The 18,226-nt window shown below is 45.9% G+C and overlaps 1 protein-coding gene across 4 annotated transcripts in view; it reads left to right on the top strand.

The window, feature by feature from the left end:
* Positions 1-18,064, top strand: part of LOC110536814 (transcription factor RFX3-like) — a 41,257-nt gene extending 23,193 nt beyond the window's left edge. Inside the window, exons 4-17 of one of the 4 annotated variants that reach the window (XM_036937155.1) lie at positions 1,450-1,717; positions 2,735-2,809; positions 6,935-7,116; positions 8,112-8,231; positions 8,377-8,501; positions 9,960-10,075; positions 10,466-10,581; positions 12,483-12,931; positions 13,040-13,137; positions 13,292-13,441; positions 13,680-13,888; positions 14,050-14,203; positions 14,338-14,380; positions 15,843-18,064. In XM_036937155.1, coding sequence (XP_036793050.1) covers positions 1,450-1,717; positions 2,735-2,809; positions 6,935-7,116; positions 8,112-8,231; positions 8,377-8,501; positions 9,960-10,075; positions 10,466-10,581; positions 12,483-12,931; positions 13,040-13,137; positions 13,292-13,441; positions 13,680-13,888; positions 14,050-14,203; positions 14,338-14,380; positions 15,843-16,135 — 2,398 coding nt within the window. In that variant the 3' untranslated portion in view covers positions 16,136-18,064. Of the gene's footprint in view, positions 1-1,449; positions 1,724-2,734; positions 2,810-6,934; positions 7,117-8,111; positions 8,232-8,376; positions 8,502-9,959; positions 10,076-10,465; positions 10,582-12,482; positions 12,932-13,039; positions 13,138-13,291; positions 13,442-13,679; positions 13,889-14,049; positions 14,204-14,337; positions 14,381-15,842 lie in introns of all 4 variants that reach the window. The other 3 variants (XM_036937154.1, XM_036937157.1, XM_036937156.1) reach the window with 3 other exon arrangements.
* Positions 18,065-18,226: the final 162 nt, after the last annotated feature.

The following is an 18,226-nucleotide window of genomic DNA, read 5'->3' as shown; positions in this document are numbered from 1 at the left end:
TCTCAGAATAAAAAGTGTTATTTTGGACACAGTAATCGCAGAATAAAAAGTGTTATTTTGGACACAGTAATCGCAGAATAAAAAGTGTTATTTTGGACACAGTAATGGCAGAATAAAAAGTGTTATTTTGGACACAGTAATGGCAGAATAAAAAGTGTTATTTTGGACGCAGTAATCGCAGAATAAAAAGTGTTATTTTGGACACAGTAATGGCAGAATAAAAAGTGTTATTTTGGACACAGTAATGGCAGAATAAAAGGTGTTATTTTGGACACAGTAATCGCAGAATAAAAGGTGTTATTTTGGACACAGTAATCGCAGAATAAAAGGTGTTATTTTGGACACAGTAATCGCAGAATAAAAGGTGTTATTTTGGACACAGTAATCGCAGAATAAAAGGTGTTATTTTGGACACAGTAATCGCAGAATAAAAGGTGTTATTTTGGACACAGTAATCGCAGAATAAAAAGTGTTATTTTGGACACAGTAATCTCAGAATAAAAAGTGTTATTTTGGACACAGTAATCGCAGAATAAAAAGTGTTATTTTGGACGCAGTAATCTCAGAATAAAAAGTGTTATTTTGGACACAGTAATCGCAGAATAAAAAGTGTTGGAGCAGTAATCTCAGAATAAAAAGTGTTATTTTGGACACAGTAATCGCAGAATAAAAAGTGTTATTTTGGACACAGTAATGGCAGAATAAAAAGTGTTATTTTGGACACAGTAATGGCAGAATAAAAGGTGTTATTTTGGACACAGTAATCGCAGAATAAAAGGTGTTATTTTGGACACAGTAATCGCAGAATAAAAGGTGTTATTTTGGACACAGTAATCGCAGTATAAAAGGTGTTATTTTGGACACAGTAATCGCAGAATAAAAGGTGTTATTTTGGACACAGTAATCGCAGAATTAAAGGTGTTATTTTGGACACAGTAATCGCAGAATAAAAGGTGTTATTTTGGACACAGTAATCGCAGAATAAAAGGTGTTATTTTGGACACAGCATACTGCAGTTACACTGACCTCTGACTACAATTTGTTTTCGTACGGTCAGAGTTCTGGCATAGGTCTTATAAAGGGTTGAGAGAGTATGTTTCTGGTCCACGTGAATTGAGACCTGCTATCATAAAGGGAGTTGTGTCAAGCCACTGAAGGGTGCCATTATATCAGAGGCCAGGTTAATGGAGTGACTGCAGTCAAAACGACAAACACAGAAATCTCTGTCAGCACGGCCACTCCTCAGGTGATTTGAGTAACTATGGAAACTCCACTTTCAATAACACAGGAATATTGCATGCCCACGAAGGCTCAGAATGGTACCGCTAATTCACTTCCAATAAGCACTCTAGCACTATATTGAAACTTTATGTAAAGGGCAATTATCCTGAACCTATTGCTCTGGGGGGGGGGAAATGTGTAACTTTTTCCTCCACTATTTTTGCCCAGACGGACATACTCGTACTCCGAGCCCCAGCTGTACAGCCAGAACAGTGGAGGGAGCTACTTTGACACGCAGGGCAGCTCATCCCAGGTGTCTACGGTGGTGTCATCCCATGGCATGGCCAACAACGGCGGGGGGAACGGGGGGCTGACCATGGGTCTGGCTGGGGGGCAGATCATCAGCAGCTCTGGGGCCTACCTCATCGGGGGCAACACCATGGATAACTCTGCCCCCCACCCAGCAGCCCAGACCACCCGAGCCTCCCCGGCCACTGTGAGTGTACGGCCCCCCTCTACTTACTATTCTCTGTCTGTCCCTCCCTGTCTGTCCCTGTCCCTCCCTGTCTGTCCCTGTCTGTCTCTGTCCCTGTCTGTCCCCGTCTGTCCCTCCCTGTCCGTCTCTGTCTCTCCCTGTCTGTTTCTGTCCCCGTCTGTCCCTCTGTCTGTCCCTCTGTCTGTCCCTCTGTCTGTCCCTCTGTCTGTCCCTCTGTCTGTCCCCGTCTGTCCCCGTCTGTCCCTGTCCGTCCCTGTCCCTCCCTGTCTGTCCCTGTCCCTCCCTGTCCGTCCCCGTCTGTCCCTGTCTGTCCCCGTCTGTCCCTGTCTGTCCCTGACGGCCAGGCCACTCTCTTCTGCCTGTCATAATGCATATCTGAAGCCTTTCTTCAGTAGCTATAGCACCACTTAGCTACTTCATGTCGGTGTCTGAGAATGTCTGTAATTGTGTTGTCTCCCTATTTCCTGTGGTCTTCTCAGCTAGTACTTCAGTTTTTTATTGTCATCTACCCATCCAGTACTGTGAAACATAATTTCCTCTTGTGCTGTGTTTTAGCTGAGGTGTAAATAAATAAATAAATAAATCTCCTCCATAATATTTGTTGGTTCTGCTTTGCTCTGTAGCGAAGCGTTTAGACTTGAGTGCAGTCCACCGCAGTGGATCTGTGCTACCTTCCGGTGGCTGAATATGGTAGTTTCACAATATGGTAGTTTCACAATATGGTAGTTTCACAGCTTCTGAGATAATTTCTTATATTATTGTGGTGTTAACATGTTTCATTGTTTTCCTTGACTTTCAAAAGAAGAAGTATGTCCATGTACAGACAGAGACAGTAAATTGAATTTAAGTTTAAACTGGCTTCGCAAAGCAGGGCTTTTAGGAGTAATTTTGGTGATGCTTGCTTTAGGATCTGTCCTGGATTTTCAGATTTTCTATGTGTCAGTATTTTCATTGTTCTACTGCAACTTCGTCCTTTGTTGTTTTTCCTTCCATTTTTTTTGCTCCTTGGTCTATCAGATTGAAATGGCGATTGAGACGCTCCAAAAGACTGAAGGTTTATCCAGTCAGAGAAGCTCACTACTCAACAGCCATGTAAGTCACCACTCTAAACGCCTCACCTTGCCTGCATAGCTGTGCTCTCTCTCTTCCAGTATCTCCAGCTCTCTCTCTCTTTTAGTATCTCCAGCTCTCTCCCCCCCCCCCTCTTCTAGTATCTCCAGCTCTCCCTCTCTTCTAGTATCTACAGCTCTCCCTCTCTTCTAGTATCTACAGCTCTCTCTCCCTCTCTTCTAGTATCTCCAGCTCTCTCTCCCTCTCTTCTAGTATCTCCAGCTCTCTCTCCCTCTCTTCTAGTATCTCCAGCTCTCTCTCCCTCTCTTCTAGTATCTCCAGCTCTCTCCCCCTCTCTTCTAGTATCTACAGCTCTCCCTCTCTTCTAGTATCTACAGCTCTCCCCCCCTCTCTTCTAGTATCTCCAGCTCTCTCTCCCTCTCTTCTAGTATCTCCAGCTCTCTCTCCCTCTCTTCTAGTATCTACAGCTCTGCCTCTCTTCTTGTATCTACAGATCTCCTTCTCTTCTAGTATCTCCAGCTCTCCCTCCCTCTCTTCTAGTATCTCCAGCTCTCTCTCCCTCTCTTCTAGTATATCCAGCTCTCTCTCCCTCTCTTCTAGTATCTACAGCTCTCCCTCTCTTCTAGTATCTCCAGCTCTCCCTCTCTTCTAGTATCTCCAGCTCTCCCTCTCTTCTAGTATCTCCAGCTCTCTCTCCCTCTCTTCTAGTATCTCCAGCTCTCTCTCCCTCTCTCCTAGTATCTCCAGCTCTCTCTCCTTCTCTTCTAGTATCTCCAGCTCTCTCTCCCTCTCTTCTAGTATCTAAAGCTCTGCCTCTCTTCTAGTATCTACAGCTCTCCTTCTCTTCTAGTATCTCCAGCTCTCTCTCCCTCTCTGCTAGTATCTCCAGCTCTCTCCCCCCCCTCTTCTAGTATCTCCAGCTCTCCCTCTCTTCTAGTATCTACAGCTCTGCCTCTCTTCTTGTATCTACAGATCTCCTTCTCTTCTAGTATCTCCAGCTCTCCCTCCCTCTCTTCTAGTATCTCCAGCTCTCTCTCCCTCTCTTCTAGTATCTCCAGCTCTCTCTCCCTCTCTTCTAGTATCTCCAGCTCTCTCTCCCTCTCTTCTAGTATCTCCAGCTCTCTCCCCCTCTCTTCTAGTATCTACAGCTCTCCCTCTCTTCTAGTATCTACAGCTCTCCCCCCCTCTCTTCTAGTATCTCCAGCTCTCTCTCCCTCTCTTCTAGTATCTCCAGCTCTCTCTCCCTCTCTTCTAGTATCTACAGCTCTGCCTCTCTTCTTGTATCTACAGATCTCCTTCTCTTCTAGTATCTCCAGCTCTCCCTCCCTCTCTTCTAGTATCTCCAGCTCTCTCTCCCTCTCTTCTAGTATCTCCAGCTCTCCCTCTCTTCTAGTATCTACAGCTCTCCCTCTCTTCTAGTATCTACAGCTCTCCCTCTCTTCTAGTATCTCCAGCTCTCTCTCCCTCTCTTCTAGTATCTCCAGCTCTCTCTCCCTCCCTTCTAGTATCTCCAGCTCTCTCTCCCTCTCTCCTAGTATCTCCAGCTCTCTCTCCTTCTCTTCTAGTATCTCCAGCTCTCTCTCCCTCTCTTCTAGTATCTAAAGCTCTGCCTCTCTTCTAGTATCTACAGCTCTCCTTCTCTTCTAGTATCTCCAGCTCTCTCTCCCTCTCTGCTAGTATCTCCTGCTCTCTCTGCCTCTCTTCTAGTATCTCCAGCTCGCCTTCTCTTCTAGTATCTACAGCTCTCCCGCTCTTCTAGTATCTCCAGCTCTCGCTCTTTTCTAGTATCTCCAGCTCTCCCTCTCTTCTAGTATCTCCAGCTCTCCCTCTCTGCTAGTATCTCCAGCTCTCCCTCTCTGCTAGTATCTCCAGCTCTCCCTCTCTTCTAGTATCTCCAGCTCTCCTTCTCTTCTAGTATCTACAGCTCTCCTTCTCTTCTAGTATCTACAGCTCTCCTTCTCTTCTAGTATCTACAGCTCTCCTTCTCTTCTAGTATCTCCAGCTCTCCCTCTCTTCTAGTATCTCCAGCTCTCCCTCTCTTCTAGTATCTACAGCTATCTTTCTCTTCTAGTATCTACAGCTCTCCCTCTCTTCTAGTATCTACAGCTCTCCCTCTCTTCTAGTATCTACAGCTCTCCCTCTCTTCTAGTATATCCATCTCTCTCTCCATCTCTTCTAGTATCTACAGCTCTCCCTCTCTTCTAGTATCTACAGCTCTCCCTCTCTTCTAGTATCTACAGCTCTCCCTCTCTTCTAGTATCTCCAGCTCACCTTCTCTTCTAGTATCTACATCTCTCCCTCTCTTCTAGTATCTCCAGCTCTCCCTCTCTTCTAGTATCTCCAGCTCTCCTTCTCTTCTAGTATCTCCATCTCTCCTTCTCTTCTAGTATCTCCAGCTCTCCTTCTCTTCTAGTATCTCCAGCTCTCCTTCTCTTCTAGTATCTCCAGCTCTCCCTCTTTTCTAGTATCTCCAGCTCTCTTTCTCTTCTAGTATCTACAGCTCTCCTTCTCTTCTAGTATCTACAGCTCTCCCTCTCTTCTAGTATCTACAGCTCTCCCTCTCTTCTAGTATCTCCAGCTCTCCTTCTCTTCTAGTATCTACAGCTCTCCATCTCTTCTAGTATCTACAGCTCTCCCTCTCTCTTAGTATATCCAGCTCTCCCTCTCTTCTAGTATCTCCAGCTCTCCTTCTCTTCTAGTATCTACAGCTCTCCATCTCTTCTAGTATCTCCAAGTATCCCTTTCTTTTTGTATCTCCAGCTGTCTCGCTCTCTTCTAGTATCTCCAGCTCTCTCGCTCTCTTCTAGTATCTCCAGCTCTCTCGCTCTCTTCTAGTATCTCCAGCTCTCCATCTCTTCTAGTATCTCCAGCTCTCCTTCTCTTCTAGTATCTCCAGCTCTCCTTCTCTTCTAGTATCTCCAGCTCTCCTTCTCTTCTAGTATCTCCAGCTCTCCCTCTTTTCTAGTATCTCCAGCTCTCTTTCTCTTCTAGTATCTACAGCTCTCCTTCTCTTCTAGTATCTACAGCTCTCCCTCTCTTCTAGTATCTACAGCTCTCCCTCTCTTCTAGTATCTCCAGCTCTCCTTCTCTTCTAGTATCTCCAGCTCTCCCTCTCGTCTAGTATCTACAGCTCTCCCTCTCTTCTAGTATCTCCAGCTCTCCTTCTCTTCTAGTATCTCCAGCTCTCCCTCTCTTCTAGTATCTACAGCTCTCTTTCTCTTCTAGTATCTACAGCTCTCCCTCTCTTCTAGTATCTACAGCTCTCCCTCTCTTCTAGTATCTACAGCTCTCCCTCTCTTCTAGTATCTACAGCTCTCCCTCTCTTCTAGTATATCCAGCTCTCTCTCCCTCTCTTCTAGTATCTACAGCTCTCCCTCTCTTCTAGTATCTACAGCTCTCCCTCTCTCTTCTAGTATCTCCAGCTCTCCTCCCTCTCTTCTAGTGTCTCCAGCTCTCTCTCCTTCTCTTCTAGTATCTCCAGCTCTCCTTATCTTCTAGTATCTCCAGCTCTTTCTTTTTTCTAGTACCTCCAGCTCTCCCTCTCTTTTAGTATCTCCAGCTCTCCCTCTCTTCTAGTGTCTACAGCTCTCCCTCTCTTCTAGTATCTACAGCTCTCCCTCTCTCTTAGTATATCCAGTTTTCCTTCTCTTCTAGTATCTCCAGCTCTCTCTCTTTTATTATCTCCAGCTCTCTCTCTCTTTTAATATCTCCAGCTCTCTCTCTCTTTTAGTATTTCCAGCTCTCCCTCTCTTCTAGTATCTCCAGCTCTCTCTCTCTCTTCTAGTATCTCCAGCTCTCTCTCCCTCTTCTAGTATCTCCAGCTCTCTCTTTCTTCTAGTACCTCCAGCTCTCCCTCTCTTTTAGGATCTCCAGCTCTCCCTCTCTTCTAGTATCTCCAGCTCTCTCTCTCTTCTAGTATCTCCATTCGTCTCTCTCTCGCTCTCTTTCACTCTGTGGTGATTGGGATGCCTCCTGTGCTCTGATTGAAATGTTTCACTCCGTTAGTTAATTGTGCTTTTAATGCCAGATCAGTGGGTGATGGTATTTTACAGACAAGTGGGGGAGGGTGACACATGGGACTATCTGCTAGTGACATACATGTGTGTAATTGACGCCATACACCCCCACCCCCCCCCCCCCTCCCAGCTGCAGTGGCTACTGGATAACTATGAGACAGCGGAGGGGGTGAGTCTGCCTCGCTCCACCCTCTACAACCACTACCTGCGCCACTGCCAGGAGCAGAAGTTGGACCCGGTCAACGCTGCTTCCTTTGGTAAACTCATCCGCTCCATCTTCATGGGGCTCCGCACGCGTCGCCTGGGCACACGGTAAGCTACTGAGAGAACAGACACGCTCTAGTATTGACCTCTCTCTCTCTCTCTCTCTCTCTCCTCTTCTTCTAGCCTATCTCTATGTCTCCAGTCCTGCTCTCTCTTATTCTATCTCTACGTCTCTAGTCCTCCAGTCCTACTCTCTCTCCTCCTCTTCTATCCTATCTCTACTTCTCCAGTCCTCCAGTCCTGCTCTCTTCTCTTCTACTATCTCTACGTCTCCAGTCCTACTCTTCTCTTCTTCTATCCTTTCTCTGCGTCTCCAGTCCTCCAGTCCTGCTCTCTCTTCTCTTCTACTATCCTATCTCTATGTCTCCAGTCCTGCTCTCTCTTCTCTTCTACTATCCTATCTCTACGTCTCCAGTCCTGCTCTCTCTTCTCTTCTACTATCCTATCTCTACGTCTCCAGTCCTGCTCTCTCTTCTCTTCTTCTATCCTTTCTCTACGTCTCCAGTCCTCCAGTCCTGCTCTCTCTCCTCTTCTTCTATCCTATCTCTACATCTCCAGTCCTGCTCTCTCTCCTCTTCTTCTATCCTTTCTCTACATCTCCAGTCCTCCAGTCCTGCTCTCTCTTCTCTTCTTCTATCCTATCTCTACATCTCCAGTCCTACTCTCTCTACGTCTCCAGTCCTGCTCTCTCTCCTCTTCTTCTATCCTATCTCTACATCTCCAGTCCTACTCTCTCTCCTCTTCTTCTATCCTTTCTCTATGTCTCCAGTCCTGCTATCTCTCCTCTTCTACCCTCCTATCTCTACATCTCCAGTCCTACTCTCTCTCCTCTTCTACTCTCCTATCTCTACATCTCCAGTCCTACTCTATGTATCTCCTCGAACTCCTGCAGTTGAGTATTTCCCTTTTCCTTGGCTTTTATTTTTTTCCCGTCTGTCTTCATTAGGATTTCTCGTTTGGTATTACAGCATGTTTTTGATTGGTGTAGTGTTCTTCAGTACTGAGAACAGTTAGCTGACCATTCCTGACTGTGTGTGTTGCAGAGGGAACTCGAAGTACCACTACTATGGGATCCGGTTGAAGCCGGACTCTCCTCTCAACAGACTGCAGGAGGACATGCAGTACATGGCCCTCAGACAGCAGCCTGTCCAACAGAAACAGAGGTACAACACACACACACATACAGGCTTTCATACACACACACACACACACACACACACACACACACACACACACACACACACATACAGGCTTTCATACACACACACACACACACATACAGTACTGACTGAGGCATTGTTATTGTAGGTTTAAGCCGATGCAGAAGGTTGATGGTGTATCTGGGGAGAACTTCTCAGGCGGAGGCCAGCACACCCCCAGTGCAGCGGAGCAGACTGTCATCGCACAGAGCCAGCACCACCAGCAGTACCTGGGTGAGTGAGCAGTGTGTATGCTTACTAACTGACTTGCAGCGTCAATAGATTGATAGCGTTTGATGCTCCCAGAAGGTCTATTTATTGACACAGTTTGCTAGACAGTAAGTGTTCCTCTGCTGAGTTCTGTAAGTAGTTTCCTAAGTGTTCCTCTGCTGAGTTCTGTAAGTAGTTTCCTAAGTGTTCCTCTGCTGAGTTCTGTAAGTAGTTTCCTAAGTGTTCCTCTGCTGAGTTCTGTAAGTAGTTTCCTAAGTGTTCCTCTGCTGAGTTCTGTAAGTAGTCTCCTAAGTGTTCCTCTGCTGAGTTCTGTAAGCAGTCTCCTAAGTGTTCCTCTGCTGAGTTCTGTAAGTAGTCTCCTAAGTGTTCCTCTGCTGAGTTCTGTAAGCAGTCTCCTAAGTGTTCCTCTGCTGAGTTCTGTAAGCAGTCTCCTAAGTGTTCCTCTGCTGAGTTCTGTAAGCAGTCTCCTAAGTGTTCCTCTGCTGAGTTCTGTAAGCAGTCTCCTAAGTGTTCCTCTGCTGAGTTCTGTAAGCAGTCTCCTAAGTGTTCCTCTGCTGAGTTCTGTAAGCAGTCTCCTAAGTGTTCCTCTGCTGAGTTCTGTAAGCAGTTTCCTAAGTGTTCCTCTGCTGAGTTCTGTAAGTAGTCTCCTAAGTGTTCCTCTGCTGAGTTCTGTAAGCAGTCTCCTAAGTGTTCCTCTGCTGAGTTCTGTAAGCAGTCTCCTAAGTGTTCCTCTGCTGAGTTCTGTAAGTAGTCTCCTAAGTGTTCCTCTGCTGAGTTCTGTAAGCAGTCTCCTAAGTGTTCCTCTGCTGAGTTCTGTAAGCAGTCTCCTAAGTGTTCCTCTGCTGAGTTCTGTAAGCAGTCTCCTAAGTGTTCCTCTGCTGAGTTCTGTAAGCAGTCTCCTAAGTGTTCCTCTGCTGAGTTCTGTAAGCAGTCTCCTAAGTGTTCCTCTGCTGAGTTCTGTAAGCAGTCTCCTAAGTGTTCCTCTGCTGAGTTCTGTAAGCAGTCTCCTAAGTGTTCCTCTGCTGAGTTCTGTAAGCAGTCTCCTAAGTGTTCCTCTGCTGAGTTCTGTAAGCAGTCTCCTAAGTGTTCCTCTGCTGAGTTCTGTAAGCAGTTTCCTAAGTGTTCCTCTGCTGAGTTCTGTAAGTAGTCTCCTAAGTGTTCCTCTGCTGAGTTCTGTAAGTAGTCTCCTAAGTGTTCCTCTGCTGAGTTCTGTAAGCAGTCTCCTAAGTGTTCCTCTGCTGAGTTCTGTAAGCAGTCTCCTAAGTGTTCCTCTGCTGAGTTCTGTAAGCAGTCTCCTAAGTGTTCCCCTGTCGGTTATATCCTGCACTGAACCATTGATACCATTTTCTCAGTCTTTAGCATTTCCTTGTTAAATATCTACCCTGTTTGTTTCTCTGCTTTTTACTGGACTGATAACGTGAGTTGTTGTTGACCTTGGTTTCCATGTGTCCCTCCTGACAGACACATCGCGGGCCCTGCCAGACTTTGTGGAGCTGGACCTGGGAGAGACCAACGTGGACAATGTCGGCCCAGACGACATCAAAGCTCTCCAGTCACTCTACAGAGAGCACTGTGAGGTCAGAGATTATCCATCACCTCTAACAACATTTCACATCAAAGTTTTGTATTATGCTAAATGTGCAAATGAATGGGAGCTTTCTTTGGCATGCATGATATTTCCAAGTCTTCATCTCCACTAATCAAATCAAATTTTATTGGTCACATACACATGGGTAGAAGATGTTATTGCGAGTGTAGCAAAATGCTTGTGCGTCTAGTTCCGACAGTGCAGTATCTAACAAGTAATCTAACACTTCTCCAACAACTACCTAATACACACAAATCTAAAGGGGTAAATGAGAATATGTACATGTAAGTATATGGGTACACACCAGATCATCTATGCTAATCAGAATGACTGTGAATGAGCGTTGTGTGATGTTGACCATGTCGTGTGTCTCTTGCAGGCCATTCTGGATGTGGTGGTCAACCTCCAGTTCAGTCTAATAGAGAAGCTGTGGCAGACTTTCTGGCGCTATTCTCCTTCTGACTCAGTGGAGGGCGCCACCATCACAGAAAACAGGTCCTCTCTCTGTCTCTCTCTCTCTTCTCTCTCTCCTCTCTCTCTCTCTCCGTTTCTCACACACACTCTCTCTCACTCGTTATCTCTCCCTCTCTCTTGTTGTCATTAATCATTGTCCATTAGGGATGGATCGAGATTTACAAAATGGTTACCTGGAGGAAAATGGGAGAGGGTCATGCTTTTTACATTTCAGTCAAAGGAGAGGTTTAGTATATATTTTTTGTATGTAGTCCAGGGGAGGGTCAGGTAATATGTAATTGATGAAATTTAAATATTTCTCAGTGTGTATCAGTTTTCTGTGTGTATCAAGAATGGTCCACCACCCAAAGGACATCCACCACCCAAAGGACATCCAGCCAACTTGACACAACTGTGCGAAGCATTGGAGTCAACATGGCATCCCTGTGGAAAGCTTTCAACACCTTGTAGAGTCCATGCCCCAACAAATTGAGTCTGTTATGAGGACAAAGGGGGGCGGGGTGCAACTCAATATTAGGAAGGTGTTTCTAATGTTTGGTATACTCAGTGTATACCTGATGCCACCCCTCACCTCTGATTCTCCGCTGGGCGCCCAAATCAAGTATGCCTATAGGCTACAAAGTACATGCTCGGGGGAAGCATAAGGCAAAGGTATATCTGTAAGACCCTATAATCTGCATTACACCCTGTAATGGATATTCCAACCTTGAGCCCCGGTCTGCTCTGCTCTTGCTGATCAAAAATGTTTTTGTGAGCTGTCTAACCAATGACTGTGCTGTGTAGGCCTACGGGGGCAGTTCAGGAGGAGAGTCAAAGGCTTTTCCAAAGAAAGTCTTTGACTAGGCATAGTCCAAAAAATGCACTAGCTTGCATACCGACTACCTTGTTACTACTAAGCTATGTGGAATTGTTTTAAGGTCATACCAAGGATAATTTTGCGATTTGATTTTGAATTTTAAGACCCCTTGAAGTATCCCAAAAATGATTAGATGGAAACATTTTGTGGCCTTACTGATATTAGCCCATAGAAATGCATTGAATAACATATTCACTACATGGAACAACAGATAGTCCCCCCCCCCAAATAAATCTAAAGGAAGTTTGTTCTGAAGGATCTGTCCTACATCTGAGAGAGAAGAAAGATCAGGAAACAATATTTTTTACATGTATTTAATCCCTTATTTTTGGCACTAAACTGTCTCCATATATACTGTACTTCTGTAAATTGTTTCAACTGGTAGCGGGGGACCGTCAGACGAATCTTGAGGCTTGTGTGCAACTTAGAGCAAAACCAACATGTTCGTGAGAGTCTCACCTTTACATAGAGAGGTCATATTTGTGTGTAGCCCAAACTGTAGCCCACAATTCCTGCGTTTGCCTTGTAATGCTTACAGGACGAAGAACAGTTTTTAAAACGGCATATCTAAGACTGTCTGTCTGTCCAAGAAATGAGGGTAAACGGCAGAATGTTCTCTGCTATCCACTTTGTTTTAATTATTATTTGGGGTATAGGGGAGGGTCACTTTCTGTTAAGCGTTCAGGGAGGGTTTAGGTCAAATATATTTTGCTGAATGGAGGGCCATCCATTTTAATTTCAGAGAGGTCTGATTTTCTCCATGTAAATCTTATTATAAATAACATTCACCTCCTTAAAACAGATGTCCATTAGAAAAAGATGTCCATTAGAAACATATTTCATTATAGTAAGCCTAAACTCTTCATCCTCTTGAATGCTTCAAATATCCTTTTGATAAGGAAATGTTTCAAATGTCTTCCAAATGGACAGATGTCTTTTGATTGGAGAGATGTAATGTGGCTGGTCAAAGGTCAACCCCATCCCCGGACAGTAGGGCCAGTGAGATTGAGGTGAATCTGATCCAGTATATGAGAGTGTGTGTAACTCTTGAACCTGGTCTCCACAGTGGTGTGAGTGAGATTGAGGTGAATCTGATCCAGTATATGAGAGTATGTGTAACTCTTGAACCTGGTCTCCACAGTGGTGTGAGTGAGATTGAGGTGAATCTGATCCAGTATATGAGAGTATGTGTAACTCTTGAACCTGGTCTCCACAGTGGTGTGAGTGAGGTGAATCTGATCCAGTATATGAGAGTATGTGTAACTCTTGAACCTGGTCTCCACGGTGGTGTGAGTGAGATTGAGGTGAATCTGATCCAGTATATGAGAGTATGTGTAACTCTTGAACCTGGTCTCCACAGTGGTGTGAGTGAGATTGAGGGCCGTCTGCCCTGCTGCAGACTGCTGGTGCTCTGTAGGAACGAGGCTGTGCTCAAGTGGATGAGTTCCTGTGACCACCTGATGTACCAGGCCCTAGTGGAGATCCTCATCCCTGATGTCCTCAGACCCATCCCCAGTGAGTGGCTGTCACACACACGCACTCTCTCACTCGTCCTTAGTTGGACATCAGAATTCAAATGTTGGTCATTAAATAGACTGCTATGCTTTTTATCTGTCCCTCTAGGTGCCTTGACTCAAGCCATCCGCAACTTTGCCAAAAGCCTGGAAGGCTGGCTCAACAATGCCATGAACACCATTCCACAGAGAATGATCCAGACCAAGGTAAAAACACACCTACTTGCTCACTTACTTACACACATTTTGACAAATCAACTTAAATGGCCTATTTTTGTATTATTTGCTTTGATCCTGACTTTCCTGTTTTATCTGTTAGTTTTGGTCTGATTCTAATTGGCTGCTGTTTGATTGGCTGCAGGTTGCCGCTGTTAGTGCCTTTGCTCAGACGCTGCGTCGCTACACTAGTCTGAACCACCTGGCCCAGGCAGCACGCGCCGTGCTGCAGAACACCTCCCAGATCAATCAGATGCTCAGCGACCTCAACCGCGTCGACTTCGCCAACGTGCAGGTCCGTCCCTCTGGCTGGCTGTCCGTCCCTCCGTCCGGCTGTCTGGCAATGGTTTTGTTTGATTGTCTGTGTATTTATTTAGAGGAATACATCTGTCTATTGTATTGCCATATGTCCTCATCTGTTAGTCCTCTCTCTGCTTGAATTAGCTGTTTATTTCATCAAAGGATGCGTGTGCATCTGTGTATTTGCAAGTCCACAATGACCCGTCCCATCTCTCTCGTCGCTCTCTCTTTAGGAGCAGGCGTCGTGGGTGTGTCAGTGTGAGGAGGGTGTGGTTCAGAGGTTAGAGCAGGACTTCAAGGCCACCCTGCAGCAGCAGAGCTCTCTGGAGCAGTGGGCTGCCTGGCTGGACAACGTGGTCACCCAGGTCCTACAGCCCTTCGAGGACAGGCCCAGCTTCCCCAGGGCGGCACGACAGTTCCTGCTCAAGTGGTCCTTCTACAGGTCAGCTACTGTACCGTCCATCGAAATAGAATCATTTCTATGTTTTTGCCCTCTTACCCAATTTAAGTAGTGTGTTGTATTGTTTATCATATTCATTGATTATTAGAAGTTCAGAAGTTTTCCAGTGGTTGATGAGGATCTCCTGTTCATCTCTTTTTCAGCTCCATGGTGATTCGGGACCTGACCCTGCGCAGCGCGGCCAGTTTTGGCTCGTTCCACCTGATCCGCCTGCTCTACGACGAGTACATGTTCTACCTGGTGGAACACCGCGTCGCCCAGGCAACCGGCCAGACACCTATCAGTGTCATGGGAGAAGTAAGGGCCAGAAGAAATGAACACGTTATATATATATATATATATATAGACACGCACACGCATAAATGTAACAGTCCCATTATCCTTGTGCTCAGTTTCAGTATGGTTTCTATGTGATGTTTATTGTATTGCAGTTTGATGACCTCAACGCCATGTCACCTGCTAACATAGACAAAGGTAAGCCAACCCCAAGCTGTGTCTACAGGCTAAGTCTTTGTAGGTTTCTGTGTCTACAGGCTAAGTCTCTGTAGGTTTCTGCGTCTACAGGCTAAGTCTCTGTAGGTTTCTGTGTCTACAGGCTAAGTCTCTGTAGGTTTCTGTGTCTACAGGCTAAGTCTCTGTAGGTTTCTGTGTCTACAGGCTAAGTCTTTGTAGGTTTCTGTGTCTACAGGCTAAGTCTCTGTAGGTTTCTGTGTCTACAGGCTAAGTCTCTGTAGGTTTCTTTGTCTACAGGCTAAGTCTCTGTAGGTTTCTGTGTCTACAGGCTAAGTCTTTGTAGGTTTCTGTGTCTACAGGCTAAGTCTCTGTATGTTTCTGTGTCTACAGGCTAAGTCTCTGTAGGTTTCTTTGTCTACAGGCTAAGTCTCTGTAGGTTTCTGTGTCTACAGGCTAAGTCTCTGTAGGTTTCTGTGTCTACAGGCTAAGTCTCTGTAGGTTTCTGTGTCTATAGGCTAAGTCTCTGTAGGTTTCTGTGTCTACAGGCTAAGTCTCTGTAGGTTTCTTTGTCTACAGGCTAAGTCTCTGTAGGTTTCTTTGTCTACAGGCTAAGTCTCTGTAGGTTTCTGTGTCTACAGGCTAAGTCTCTGTAGGTTTCTGCGTCTACAGGCTAAGTCTCTGTAGGTTTCTTTGTCTACAGGCTAAGTCTCTGTAGGTTTCTTTGTCTACAGGCTAAGTCTCTGTAGGTTTCTGTGTCTACAGGCTAAGTCTCTGTAGGTTTCTGCGTCTACAGGCTAAGTTTCTGTAGGTTTCTGCGTCTACAGGCTAAGTCTCTGTAGGTTTCTGCGTCTACAGGCTAAGTCTCTGTAGGTTTCTGTGTCTACAGGCTAAGTCTCTGTAGGTTTCTGTGTCTACAGGCTAAGTCTCTGTAGGTTTCTGCGTCTACAGGCTAAGTCTCTGTAGGTTTCTGCGTCTACAGGCTAAGTCTCTGTAGGTTTCTGCGTCTACAGGCTAAGTCTCTGTAGGTTTCTGCGTCTACAGGCTAAGTCTCTGTAGGTTTCTGCGTCTACAGGCTAAGTCTCTGTAGGTTTCTGCGTCTACAGGCTAAGTCTCTGTAGGTTTCTGCGTCTACAGGCTAAGTCTCTGTAGGTTTCTGCGTCTACAGTACATGGAGTTCTTAAGATCTTTGAGATATGTCCGTCCAGCATGGCTGTGGGTCATTCAGCTTTCAGGAGCCTTAACTCCTCTTACCTTGGTCTCAACGTGCTGTCACTTAAAGAGCAGCGCCTTCAATTAATACCCATTGATTTAGTTAAATGTAACATTCAAATGTTAGTAAGAAAAGCTGTTGTTTTGTGTGCAGCCTTTCCTGTCAAAACAATGGTCCCGCAGGACTCCTGAGAATCCTGGAGAATCATTATTTTAACTCTGTACCTCTGGTCTTCCTGCCAATCTGTCTGACTGACCTTGTCCCTCTGTCCAGACGAGGTGAGTGAGATGGACAGTGACCTGGAGGAGGACATGGAGGAGTCCGGGGAGCCGCTGGCCAAGCGGGAGAAGGCTGAGGTGGAACATGAGCACCAGGTGATCCAGGTGATTCAGGTGGGGGCTCTGGAGGACGGCAGTAACCCCGTGGTGGGGGTGCTCCAGCCGGGCATCCTGCACTCCCTGCCCCAGCCCCCCCAGAACCATGCTGAGCACATCCTCACCACCTCCGCCGCCACCACCACCATCCGCCACTGCAGTGCCACCGGCAACACCTACGCCTCCGTCTGAGAGGGAGATGACCCCCCCCCCCCCCTCCGCCGGGCAACCTCTCTTCTCTCTGTCTCTCGCTGTCACGCACGTCTGCACTGTCCCCTCTGTCGTACGCTGTGTTTTCTCTGCACTCGTCTAGACACACTCCTCCCCCCTCCACCCTGACCAGTAAGGGAGCGTGAAAAACATCACGACCACAGCTGGCGTCACACAAGCGGTGGATGGATGAGTAGAGCTAGACGGGAATGTGGATGTGGCAGAGTCATGTGGACGGGCTGTCTCTGTCTGTCATGTGGCTGTCCTCTGGGTCAGGGAGGGGGATTGGGAGGTGGGGGGGTTGTACAGGCGTGAGACACTGGCTTGACCCTACTGTAGCTGTGTAGAAGGGAAGGTGTCCTTACTTAGAGATTCACGTATTTCCTGATGTTTAAAAGCTCAAATCCAAGCCACCAGCCCCAGAAGAACAACGGCATTGATTGACAGAAAACACTTGGTTCTCTCTTAGATTGGCTTGTTTAGTATATATCTAAACAACCACACAGGTGCTATTCTCTTACACTACCAGATGTTCAGACAGAATTCAGTTGAATGACATAATATTTTTTTAAAGTCATGAATCTTTCAAAGCATTGTTGAGATATGACATTTGATGGATTATGATTACTTATTGCTTGTAATGTGTTGTTTGGCATCCTATGTTTTATTGAATAGTGTATAATTGTAGCCATGATCCCCTGATAAGCACTAATGGCTTTTAGCCATGAAGTTAGTTCTGCCCATGAAGGAAGACATTCTGTTATTTATGCTGTTACTATGTAGAGACAGAGAGACGAGGTTAAACAGACAAGCTGTAGTACACTTCAACAACACTGGCTTTTCTACACATTTCATGCATAGTGTGGGGTGTGCTTGACTTATGGCCTTGGTTTGGTTGGGTTTAGATGCTCGATAGTGTGACAAAATTACATTAGTTGGACTTATTATCTACTGATATGTTCTCAGTACAGTAGGTGTGTTTTTTTGTAGGTTTCTTGAGTTCTGAATGGACCAAAAACCAACCAACCAGAGGAAACTGGCAGAGCGAAAGAGAGCCATCATGGCCGCCACAGTTACCACGGCGAGGGTGCTGCGTGTTCTGTTTCCTGTCCCAACAGTGCCGTGTTGCAGAGCAGAGTGAATGTCAGGGATTCTATGTACCTCGGCTTCATCGTAGTGCCTTAATAACCCTTACTGCAGCTGTCCATGTAGTCCTGACTGATTGTGTGGTTGAGGGAAAGGATAGCACACACACACACACACACACACACACACACACACACATACACACACAGAGACACACACAGCTCCTCTGCGTTACTGTCCCAGCAACAACTTTGTGTCTCTGGTGACTTGTGGCTGGATTTGGGCTGGCTCATCAGTGTTACTGCAGGGCTGGAGAGATGCAGGTTCAGAGGTGCTTGTTGAGTTCTCTGTGCTGGTTCTATGAAATGTTTTGTTTGTTTGTACCTGCTCTCACTCTTTCCACACTCGAGGCCTGCTCCTGCTTTGGCCTCTGCTATTGGGTGAAGTGTGTGTGCATGTGCAGATGGGAGGACTTGATTGAGATGTTGATTGTGTGTGTATGAATGAGTCTGAACATGTGTTTGAGCACACCCACTAGTCACCCTACCTCACACCAGTGTTGCCAGCCCGTTGACACGTACAGCACAGTCACCAAACTTGTTCTGACATACTAACCGTATTACTCCTTCAACGCTGCACACTAACATTATACATGCCTGTTACACCACACACAACTAAAATACACAGTCATTTCAGCCCCTTCAGTTCTTAGTCCACAACGTCATCACCCTTATTATCTCCCTTCTAAAGTGCATATTTGTATAGTGGACCAAAAGTAGATATTTTCTGATATTTAAAGATATATATATATATATATATAAGGATGATACAATGTATTCATTTTGTTTGTTTTGTTTTCATGTGGTTGATCTGATTGTCATCTGTGATTGTTTCTTTTGTAGCTCTTCTGTGATTGGTTGATTGACTGTGAAATGGGTGGGGGCATGGGGACCAGCTTCTCTGATGACACTGGATACACATTTTGTA

This window comes from Oncorhynchus mykiss, chromosome 12 (genome assembly GCF_013265735.2).
Source record: "Oncorhynchus mykiss isolate Arlee chromosome 12, USDA_OmykA_1.1, whole genome shotgun sequence".
Classification (NCBI taxonomy): domain Eukaryota; kingdom Metazoa; phylum Chordata; class Actinopteri; order Salmoniformes; family Salmonidae; genus Oncorhynchus; species Oncorhynchus mykiss.
The sequence above is the reverse complement of the archived record's forward strand: the minus strand, read 5'-3'. Positions and strand labels throughout refer to the sequence as shown.